General features: G+C 38.8%; 1 protein-coding gene across 2 annotated transcripts in view; it reads left to right on the top strand.

Moving 5' to 3' along the window:
- The window catches only part of CBLB (Cbl proto-oncogene B), a 248,643-nt gene that overhangs the window by 200,250 nt on the left and 36,163 nt on the right, over nucleotides 1-12,230 (top strand). For both annotated transcript variants that reach the window (XM_045286202.1, XM_004706383.4), the window contains exon 13: nucleotides 4,407-4,501. In XM_045286202.1, the coding sequence (XP_045142137.1) occupies nucleotides 4,407-4,501 (95 nt within the window). The remainder of the gene's footprint in view (nucleotides 1-4,406; nucleotides 4,502-12,230) is intronic.

Raw genomic sequence — 12,230 nt, 5'->3', positions numbered from 1 at the left:
TCTACTATTTGGCTGAAAGGTGAATTCCAGGAGAAGTACCAATTGTAGGTTACAGGATATATTAAGCCATTATTCTTGGGGCTTGCTGCCCAGTAAGTCTGTCTAATCTTTTTTGTAAATTTGAATTTTGTTCTGTTTTCTCCCCATTCTAACCAGGAAATCCTTCTATTGTGTTCATTGTCAGACAATAGGTAGTACCATCCAGACACTTCCTAGTCCCTCTGAGCTTGGATTATTCGAAGAGGCTGTGATTCAGGAGGGCTATTAGCCCTGCGGATTAGTTTCTTCCTTGAAACTTTGGTTTCCTTCATTCTCTTTGACTACAGATGAGTAGAGACCAGTTTTTGCACCTTAAATGGTGCTCACAGACACTACTCATAAATGAATTGACTCAGTTAGTCCATACATCTCAGTTCATAGGCTCTTCAATTCCATGAGTTGGATATGTATAAGAAGGCTTTATAACTCTGTTCCCCATGTGGGATAATGTGTGTTTGGATATATACAGCACATACAAACATGTGATTGACATACACCTACAGGGGCACTGAGGAGCTCTGGTGGTGTAGTGGGCTACCTATTGAACCGCAGATCATAGTCACTGATTCTAACTCACCGGCCATGCGCCGGGAGAGATGAAACTGCCTGCTCTCACACAGAGCTAAGATCTGAGGAAACCAGAGGGAACGTTTTAGTCTGTCCTTTGAATCTCTCTGAGTAAAATTGACTCAATGGCAGCGAGTGAGCGATTGCAGTGGAATCGACTGGATGCAGTGGGTTGGTTGGTGTACTAGTTTGGTGGTGCAGTAGGATAAGCAAAGCCATCAGTTCAAACCTACCAGCCACCCCTTGGGAGGGAGATGAAATACTCCTAAATCTACTCAATGGATTTATAGTTTGGTTTGGGTTTTTATATCACGTCTACTAATTATGGTGATGTTGTGGGCTAAGTGGTGGACTGCTACCTGCAATGTGAAATGTTGGATAATGAGAAAATCAATAAGTGAGGAGTGGATGTATTGATATTTTAGCTAAAACAGTTGTGATATGAAATCTCCAGAAGTTCTGTAGACAAACGGAAGTATATGACTTTAGTTCTTGGCTGTTTGCATACAATTGTTGGCTCAGCCTTTCAGTTAGTCAAGAAATATGAAGAACGCCATGTTGATGTTTGACACGTGAAGGTGCCCTGGTTGGGCTGCAAACAAGGTCAGCAGTTTGAAACCACACCCTCCCCAGAGGAGAAAGACGAGACTTTCTGTTCCCCTGCACAGTTACAGTCAGGGAAAGACACACGCGGCGCAGCTGCTCGGGTCCAGTAGGGTCACTGGGAGCTTGGTTTGTGTTTGCTTGTTTGGGTTAGGCATGTTATAAGTACATACTTTAGCACAGAATACAGGAATATCAGCCATTAACTGATCTTTATTGAGAATATTTTAGTTCAATTTGGTATTCATATCTAATTGCTGTTCCAGAGGGAAGTCACTTACCAAAGGAATCACTGGTAATGTTTGCACTGATAGAGTCATGTAAATCCATCAGCATTTAGTACTCTTTGATGCCCCACTGTATGGGAAGACCTGCTGGAACTGTGGGTTAGGTGTTGAGCTGCTAACTTCAAGGTCAGAGGTTCAAGCTCACCAAGAAAAATGAAGCTGTGTGCTTCTGCAAAGATTACAGTGTAGGAAACTCTGTATAGAGTTGCTCTGAGTTGGCATCTTACTCAATGGCATTGGGATTGAGTTTTGTGTTATTTTGGGGGGGTGGGGGAGAGTAGGGAACAGCCCTGGAACTGGCACCAGGGTTGTGTTCAGCTCCTAAGAGAACGGTCAAAGGTTTGAGCCTTTGGATTATTCCATGGGAGACAGCTATGCCAGCACTCTGCTGTAAAGATAATAGCTTTGGCAACTCTGTGGGGCAATCCTATAGAGCCATTGTTGTCTGGAATTGCCTTGATGACAATTAGTGGCATGAAGCAATGAAACAATGAAGAGCTATGCTATAAAATAATAATAAATGCATTATTGGTCCTGAAGTGGGATGGATGTCTTCCACAGAATATGCTGTTAGTTGTCATCACATCGATTCGGACTCGTGACGACGTCGTGTTAGAGAGTGGAACCACTCCATGGGCTTCCATGGTTGTCATCTTAACAGAAGCAGATTGCCAGCCCTTTCTTCCCCGTGGCACTGGGGAGGGCTGAGACCACAAACCTCTAGGTTAGCAGCCAAGCACAAACCGTGTGTGCCACCTAGGGACCTTCCGCAGAGCAACTGACAAGTCCTGAATGAGTGATTCAGAAAAAGCACGCCGGAGTTTCAGAGGCATGAGAAATCTTCTCAATATTTTTTTTCATCTTTTAAAATTTTTAATGGTATTTCTTAAACAATTGAGAGGTAAAAATATAGGTAGCACATTTTCCCGTTCAAATTAACAGTGTTTTTAAAGTAGTTCGAGACAGTGCTATTTCCATCTTAGAGCATCTTAGTAGATTATTACACTACGTTGGGAACAAGTCGCTTAACTTTCTTAGGTTGTTTATTGCTCTCCTAGAAAATAAATGATATCGTTAGCTACCTGGTCTCAGGAGTGATAGACATCATTGCCTGAGTGACTTTTCCTCATGACATTTTTTGTAGTACATAAAAAGGTTGTTCAAATTCTCTTATTGATATATTTTCTCATTTACCTAATGTGCAAGATGAGAGTGTATTTAATACCACAGTTATGTTTGAGTATTTTGATAGGCTTTTTTTGCATACGGCCTCAATGTTCAGCTTAAGAAATTGTTAAAATGGAGCAAAATATCGTTCCTAAAACTACCTTTTATTATTGCTGAAATTATTGCTAATTATGTAAGTGTGTTATATTCTTTCTCCTAAAAGAGCAAATTGGTTACCTATAAAATCTATATTTCAGAATAAATTTTAGATGTATCTGTTACAGAAATATGAAGGAGATTTGATTATAAATATCTTTAACTGTGTGTAGAGTCACTATGAGTTGAATATGACTCAATGGTAGTGAGTTTTGAGTTTTGATTCTGACGTGTTCATGACTCCAGTAAGATTGACTTAAAATACTCATGATCACATTGAGAATTTCGGGCTGGATACGTGTCTCTATTGTTTCAAAGACATTTTTAATGTGAAAGTGCTTCATTTAACTTTGCACTGATTCATATCTGTTAGAAAATGCCCTCTTGCTAGCAAAGTTCAATCAACTATGCCTTGTTCTAATATTTTGCCCAAAGTTAAAAATTTATGAGAAGTCATTTAAAGATACAGTTTGTCGTGGTGCTACTGTAGAATACTGAACTAATGCAGACAGGAAATGAGAGATTGCCGCAAAAGCATAGGGTCTAGTTTTAGAGTAAAATTTTACTATTATAAAATGATACGTAGCCAGGAATGCAAATATTAATATATTTCATATGCATTCTTTAAACTTGTTTCTTTTCTTATTTTAAGTTGGCAGAGAAGGATATTGCTTTTCAATTTTGCCGTCTAGAGCTCCGGCATCAATTTAGAACTGTCAGGGGTGGGGAAAGAATTTAGTTCTCTGATTGAATTATCTAAGACTATTCAAATTACATTGCACCCTTCTTGCCTTGATAGCAGTCTCCATTTTAAATATGAATTGATAAGAAATTAAGAAAGAGCTGTATGACTAGAAAAAAGTAATGATCCCTCTTCTTTTTTGCAAGTTGCTGGAGAAGCAAAGAGTAGCTGTTTAGGCAAGTTATTGTAGTGCAATTGAGCAACAGGGAAATTAGAATATCCAAATTCTGAGTAATTAAACACAGACTTTCTGTGGGTACTTATGAGCAAGTTAACAATTTTGGTCACAAACTGAGAATTCTATTTAAATTTGGCTTCACTTTGAAAGCCAGAGCAAGTCTCTTTACTATTAGCTCTTAACTTTGGAAGAACAAAGGTATTTTTGATTATAGTCATACAGTCAGTTATACTGATAAAATTAAGCCTACTCTGTTAATTCCAAAGACAAAATTTTTTTATGTTTTGTTTCAAGAAAATTGGCTCTCTTTCCTTAACCAAACTTCACAGAAAATACTTAACCTTTCATTGAAACAGGCATTTGAGAATTTATATACATATACATTATAGTATTACCTCTTCAGTATGTTTAGGGGTTGTTCAGTACCACAGTTTTTACATTTAGCACGGTCGACTTTCAGGGATAGTAGATCACTAATAGATCACTAGTAGATAGAATAATCACTATGGTACTACTAACTCTTAAAGAGCGTCTATGATATTTCACTTATCAAAATAAATTGAAATTACATATGTTCTTCAAAATCATAGGATTTCTAAGCGCTATTATTGTTTGATGTCTTTCAGAAGTTCAGTGCATCAAAAGTCACTATTTAACTTATTTTCAGGTTTTTTCCAATGGTCACCTGGGAAGTGAAGAATATGATGTCCCTCCCCGGCTTTCTCCACCCCTGCCAGCTGCTGCCCTGCTCCCCAGCATAAAGTGAGTTTTATTGAATGTGCAGCTCTGCTCATGGGCTGCTCTGCCCGATAGGGTCGCTGTCCGTGAGAATCCACTCGGGAACAGAGGGTTTGGTTGAGTTTCGGTTAATGCAAGAGAAGCGTCAGTGAGCCGTTTCATTGACGTGGAAGCTGCAGTCACAGGGCTGCAGTGCAGCAGCAAGCGAAGGGGGTTGTTGAGAGCAGGGATTGGGTCAGCCGTTTCCAAGTGAGGACACATTTAGATAGCATTAAAGGGCAAGTAGGGGTTGTCCTTAAGGTAGCCATTCCTTACTCAGGGTCGTTTGAAGATTGATCCAATAACACCTATTAATGAATTGACTGATATAAGGAATACTCGTCAGCAATGACCTTTCCAAGATATTTTGACTACAGGAACGAAATGCTTTTTGTCAGATTTAGGGAGATTGGAGGATAGGTTTGGAAAGTGAGCTATGATGGTAAATTAAGATTTGTGGATCTGTATTCTACATTCAAGTCCTTTTTGAAAATACACTTGGATATACTATCTATAAACTTCAAACTCTATATGAATGTTAGGGAAAATATTTCAGGATATATCATCTAGAGATAGTGAATTGATTACTATATGTCCAGTGTCCATATAAAATCTATACTTTACTCTTGTGGAGTTGTGGTTTATGTGTAAATGTATTCTCTTGAAGGAAAGCTGTATATGTAGCTCTCAAATGCTGATGTTGCTGAAAATATATTTAGGACATTGCATTATGGTAAAAATTTTAATCATTAATTAGTGATTTTTAAATTATAATCTCCTCTATATATCAAACTTCTGGGGAAACCAAAAATACAGATTTGTCAATGCAGACTCACCTATCTCCTCTTTCCAATCCTTAGAGTTGTCTAAGAGGGTCTCACCTCCCAACAGCACTATAAAACATCTGCTGTTGGATGTGGGGGCGAAAGGGAGGCAGTCGTCTCTAAGAACTTGGTGGTTAAAATAGTCTATGGGTAGGATGAGTGTTAAACTATTTTCATTAAAACATTAAAAAATATATAGCAATTGTTTTGCTTGGTTTTAACTGGAGAATATGTGATAGAAAAAGAACAGGAAAGAAATACTAAGGCAAAGAAATTCTTTAAAAAAAGATCACATCATAATTTAAAGCAATTTAAGGGGAATGAGCTTAGAAATAGACGTTTTTCCTCTGGTACATGGTGTAGAACAGATTCCATTACTTATCCTTGACATCAACGGTGCAGAAAAATATTTCATTATAGTTTTCTTGGGGATTTGTGTAGACAATATGCACTTCCGTTTTACATTAATTCTGTTTATGTTCAGTGGTAAAGAATAAGTGACATTGGATAATATGAGAAAAAATCCTAGAAAACTTCTTTAATGGAAACATAGCTATAATTAAACGAGCACTTGCTCTCTATTTCCGTAAGCTTACTGAATAAATAATACTCTTCCATTCAGTTTTGAGCTAGCCTTCATTCTAATCGCTGAACTGGTTCTAACATTCTTACAAAGATGATGGTTTTACTGTTAGTGCTTTGCTTGCTTTTAACTGTAGTAGAAGGGAAGTTGTGCTATTTAGGGATGACAGCCCTGTAGAAATACCAGGTGACTTGATACAGAGAGGCTGATGCAGATTGGACACTTGGGTTTCTTCCCTGGGATCGCTGGCATTCAGCTCACGCAGATATGATTGCACATTTGGTTTTGACCTGCAAATATAATGCATTATTTGAAGCTCAGAATTAATGTATAAGTAGATAGGATTATAAAGCAACAATAAGTTTCTGTACAAGTCTCCTACCAACCACCATGATTATTCTGACAAAGATTTCAGACTACTGTGTCGTGAATCCCCAACGAAACAACTTGTTGCCACGTTGATGGGAAGAAAAAAAGGAAACTGAAAGTATGTCATCTACACTAAACAGAAACAGGGAGCGTTGGTAACACTGCGGCTAATAAGCACTGGGCTGCTGACCAAGAAGTTGGCAGCTCCACCCCACCAGCTGCTCCATGGGAGAAAGATGAGGCTGTCTGCTTTGGTATTGATCTTACGCCTTGGAAGAAACCCTGTGGGACAGTTCTACTCTGTCTGATGGGGCAGTCAACATGGACTCAATAGCAATAGGTAACAGACACACCACTAATAGATATAAAAAGTATAAAGTAAATATTATAGACATTTTCTCTCTTTTAGTTTAATATTATGATTTCTTAATACAGATAGATTTTTTTTTTTTTACAGATAGAATTTTATTTCCCCTTTTTCTTTTGTGGGAAAATGACCTTTGGAAAGCGGTTATACTGTAGATGGGAAGACATGCCACAAAATTAAAAATTAAAAATTAAAAATTAATTCTTTAATTTTATCTAATTAAATGCTCTGATTTGAACTGATAGGAAACATTAATCCCTGTAGTCTAAAAAAATAATGGTTTTCATTTATCACAACACTGATTTACAATTGAAAAATAAGTTATGTCGTCATTAGGATGTCCACTAGGAGCCCTGGCGGCATAATTGCTTACACGCTGGGCTGCTAACTGCAAAGTCAGCAGCTCAAAACCACCAGCCGCGCCATGGATGAAGGATGAGGCGTTTTACTCCTGTGAAAAACCTTAGTCTCAGGAGCCAACAGGAGAATCTCGCCTGTCCTTCAGAGTCACTGTGAGCTGAACTCGACCGTCATCCAGTGAGGGAGTGAGAACTCTTGCCTGACGAATTTTATGTTCTTCATTTTATACCACAGCAAAACTGTATCCCCCAGGGACTCAAAACCATGTTCCTTTTCAATATTTTCTGAGTTTGGGGACAAAAAAGAAGTTTGAAGGATTAAGATAGCAATGACAATGAATTGTACATGTAGAAGTTGTTGAATTATAGAATGTTTCGTTATGTATATTTTCGCCAAAATTGAAAAAAAGATGAATAACAATAAATGCAGAGAAGAAGAAAATATTCTAAAATTGATTGTGATAAACATCTTGATATGACTGAATTACTGAATTGTATCATATGTGGACGAAGTGCCAATAAAGCCATTAAAATAAAAGGATTAAGAAAGGGCCAAATATTGGAGAGGATGAGGTTTTCTAACAAAATTCCCTTAGAATACCCCTGTTACCCTCCAAGAATGATCAAGTACATTGTTGCAATGGAAAAGAATTTCTTGACCAATGTTCCTGAACTTTTTTTCACCAGATTTTCAGTTTTCTTAAAATATTTTCATCAAAAGCCTTTGGCCATGAAGAGAGTCTGTCAAGACCACCTCCTTTAAAATTCCCCTTAACAGTCTCTGTGTTAGTCTGGGTACATTAGAGAAACAAATCCACAGACACTCATATGTATAAGAGAGAGTTTTAGATAGAGGGTAAGTGCACATCAAGAAAACATCCCACCCCAGTGTTGCCCAAGCCCATAAGTCCAACATTAACCCATATGTCCGACACCAATCCACAAAGTCCTCCTCCGTCTCACAAAACACACACAATGACGCCGACTGCAGGAGGAAAGCCGAGTCAGTGGAGTCAGTGAACGTGTAAGCATCTCAGCGCTGGCAGGGGTCTCCACACGGCTACTCCAGCACCCAGGGCTGCACCGGGGTAGGTCCATGCGGCTTCTCCTCAGGGATGTCTTGCAGGAAGTGAGCCTTGCCAGCTGAAGCAGGGAACTGGCTAAGGCAGCTGCACCCTGGTCTGACCATCAGAAAGCAAGAGACCCGAGAACTGGAAAGACGAGGCTCACCAAGCTATTTATCCCTCAGCCCTTCAATTAACCCCACATGTGTTTATCGGCCAGCTTGGCACAAGAAACTTTAACTCTCTCAGTCGCTATAGCATTTAGAGCCAACCTCCTTGACTTGCGTTTAGCTGGTCCAGCAGAACCCTTGAGAGCAACGGGAGAGATGAAGGAAGTGTGATGGCACTTCAGGCTCCGAGCACACGGTCTGCAGTTTGGGAGCCCTCGATGCTCCTCTGGAGAAAGATGGGCTTTTCACTTCCCAGAGGAGTTCCATTCTCAGAAACTCACAATGGCGGTTCTCTCCAGTTCTGAAGGGTCTTGTGGGTCGGCAGTTCACTCCAGGGCAGGGAATTGTGTTTTTAGACTTTATTATGAGAGAACTTGTCTGTAGCCATCCACTGATCGGAGAGACATGTGGAATATGTTAGTTTGGAATAAACCCCTATTTGGTAGCAATGCTTTTTGCCTTGCCCCCCCATAATGGATTTTCACATCAAGTCTGTCGTGAGAGAGTATTTCTTTCTTTGGGTAGCTGTTGCTAGATGCATACATTTTTTTGACCCTTTGACTGTTAACCCATTTATGTCTTTGTGTCAAAGGTGTGGCTCTTGTAGGTAGCAAATTGATGAGTCATATTTTTTAATTCCCTCTATCGCTCTGTAGACTAGTCCATTAAACAGTTTACATTTAGTGTGCTTCTTAAGAGGTCAACATTTGCTACTGCCTCTTTTTTTGCAGTGTTGCCGGGGCAGTGGTGGAAATGTTTTCTTGGTTCTGCTTGACTCTCGGTGCTGAGTTCTTCTTGTTTATAGGTTTCTTTTGGCACCCTTTGCTCTGGTTCTGTGTTTGCTGACTGTTTGATAGATAGGTTTGTTTTATTTGTGTTTTCTCTGAAGCTTCTCTTTCCAAGTCTAATCTATCTTGATATCTCCTTGACTTCCTCTCCCTGTAGAAGTTTCATCACTTCCTGGTTGTTCCCTGTTTGTTTGGGAGTTGTCATCCTTTGCAGATTGGCTTTTCCAGCTGCCTGTCTTCAGTTGTGCCGCTTTATTTTAAAATTTAGATTTCTTATCTAGGTTGGTATCATCATGACTTTGGTGGGGATCTTAATTTCAGCTTATTGTCTGATGGTTCGCTTTCCAAATACTTGCCTATACTATTACGTGTCTGGTTTTTACAAATTCCTTTATTAATTCTGTTTATCTGGGAATGGTCTAGTTTTGCCATCATATTTGAAAAGACAGTTCTGCTGCATATGTGATTCTTGGTCCGCAATTCTTTTGTTTCAGGGTTTTACATGAGGAAGTTGTAAAAAGTTCATCCAAAAGTGGAATAGAAAGATAAGGCATTTCCTACTAACTTTCTGAAACTCTCATGTATTTGTCAGGCCGCTGTCTTCTCACCTGCCTGCTTTTTGCCAGTAATTCAGCATTTTGTCTTTCTGGTGCCCCTTCCTGGGGAACCTTTGTTTTTCATGGGCTGCTTTCAGAATTCTTTGGTTTGGGTAATTTCATCTTTCTCTGTATTGATAGCTTTCTTGTGGCAGGTATCCTATATGGGGCTTCTGGAATGGAAGCAGTCTCATCTTACATGACAATAGAGAAATAGTCTGTCGTTAAATCATTCTATCAAAATATTTTCCATAGGTCTTCCTATGATACTCACCCAGGAGCACTGCACACTCTGTCTCAAGTGTCTCAACTGTGCCAGGCTAACTGGTCCGACACTGTCCGTCCACGCATCCCAATCTCTCCTTCCCTTTATTGTTTGATCTCGTTCTTCTACGGTGGCCATCTGCTGCTCGGGGTTCCCAGGTTGTTTACTCCAGCTGTGTCGGCTGGGCTCCTGGTCCTGTGGCATAGGGAGATGGCAGAATATATGTGGCCAACCATCGTCCTGCACCCTCGGGCCTCTCTCGATCATGAAAGGGTCCTAAACATGATTTGGTTTCTTTTTCTCAATAGCTTGAGCATATATTTCTCCACAGAACCTATTTTAGGCTAAAACTTTTTAAATACTTACCTACACACAAACCATGCTAGGCCTTTGTTGAATGAGGGTTTATCTTTTAAATATCCTGTGATTCGAGGCAGAAGAAGAAAGAGACACAGAAGAAGACTACAAAACAACAAGTCAATGAATGAATGTAAACAGGGATTTTCAGGTGTCGTGGGAAAGTTCCAGTATCCTTTTATCCTTTTCTGTGAACTTTTTGAGGGCCCCTCACATTAAATGCAAAGATAGAAGAAAATGCCTATAATTTAAAATAAATTATAGGTATACCACAAGATTTCATATATTAGCAATAAGGAAAGATGTTTCTCCTTCACTTTTTTCTGGGACAGGTAATGGGTGAAATGTGATGTCAGTAATGGAACAGATTAAGCAAATGCAATCAAAGGGTCAGCTTTATGAGTTAGAGCCCTAGGATACACAGAAGGTCACCCCTTCTGATATGATGTATTTCACACAAGGAACATAGAGTACTGAATAAATTCAGCGCCTTTCAATTTCAAAATGTAGTAATCATTAATAAGAAAATATTTAGAAAATGTATCCCTTTGTTGATTTGAAAATTCACCTGTTTCTTGGTTTATTTCAAATGTGCATATGTAGAAAAATGAATGTATGTACATATATATTATATGTATTGCACAACAAGTCCATCCTATGAATGCACAGTAAATGTAATAAGATATACAGATTGTAGAAGCATGTTTGATAGCAGCTGTCTGTGTACCTTCCCAGGGTATTAATTCAGGCGTGACAGCCACCGTGCAGAACCCTCTGTGGACGTGTGATGCTCATATAAAGAGAACGAAGTAATGGATGTGAGCAGTGTGATACACTTGGCAGTTTTAAGTTGAAACCAGTCCAAATCTGTTGACTCTACCCCGTCCCTCTGGTGTCCTTGAAAATCTCCCACGTCTTCTGTGAGATGAAGTAGATATTTTCTTTATTGACGTAAATAAAGGTATCGATGAATCATAGAGACTAAGCCTTATACCACATACCCCTGGTATCCTAGAAAATTCCCCATATGTCGTCTGTGGAATAAGTTAGATCTTTTCTTCATTGACAAAAATAAAGGTCTCTATAAATAAAGACTAAATCTTGATATAATTAGCTTACACAGTGGTTCTCAACCTATGGGTCTCAACCCCTTTGGAGTGATCAAACGACTCTTTCACAGGGGTTGCCCGATTCATAACAGTAGCAAGATTACTGTTAGGAAGTAGCAGCAGAAATAATTTTATGGTTGTGGGGGGTCACCACAACATGAGGATCTGTATTAAAGGGTCGTGACATTAGGAAGGTTGAGAAACACTGGTTTACCACATAGGTAGCCACAAGAAAAATGGAGTCATCTTTTTGAATGAATTTCTGTGGAAGACATTTTACATATAATCATATAATTAATTTCTCTCTTTGTATTTTATATCCAACTTCTTTACCTTATTTTTACCCTCTGTTTTATTTGTTAAATCATTGTATTGGGGGCTCTTAAACAGCCCTTCTAACACTTAGTTTTATCAAGCATATCTGTACTTATGTTGCCATCATCATTTTCTAAACATTTACTTTCTATTTGAGCCAGTGGTACCAGCTCCTTTTTACCTCCTTCCCCCTCCCCCCTTGATAAATTATAAATTATTATTATTTTCCTACCTTACACTGCTGTTCCATTCACCCAAGTTTCTGTTGTTTGCCTCCTGGGGGAGGGATGTGCCATCTTTTTTAATGTATTTTTAAGGCAGAAATGCTTTTAATTTTCTTTTAGAATTGTGTGAGATCAATTTTAAGCAAAAATATTGTGTTATATATTGAGTAAAAAAATGCACTGGAATGATATTCATGTAAATTATTTCCTTTTGATAATAAATAGTATATTATGCTGATATATAAAGTTTATATCCAAAAAATAGCAATTAAGAAAATCTGACTCTTGCAGTGAGCAGCCCAATTCGTAACCCACTACAACACC

The sequence above is a fragment of the Echinops telfairi genome, unplaced genomic scaffold (assembly GCF_000313985.2).
Source record: "Echinops telfairi isolate 266 unplaced genomic scaffold, ASM31398v2 ScPeMD7_6;HRSCAF=24_0, whole genome shotgun sequence".
Lineage (NCBI taxonomy): Eukaryota > Metazoa > Chordata > Mammalia > Afrosoricida > Tenrecidae > Echinops > Echinops telfairi.
The sequence above is the reverse complement of the archived record's forward strand: the minus strand, read 5'-3'. Positions and strand labels throughout refer to the sequence as shown.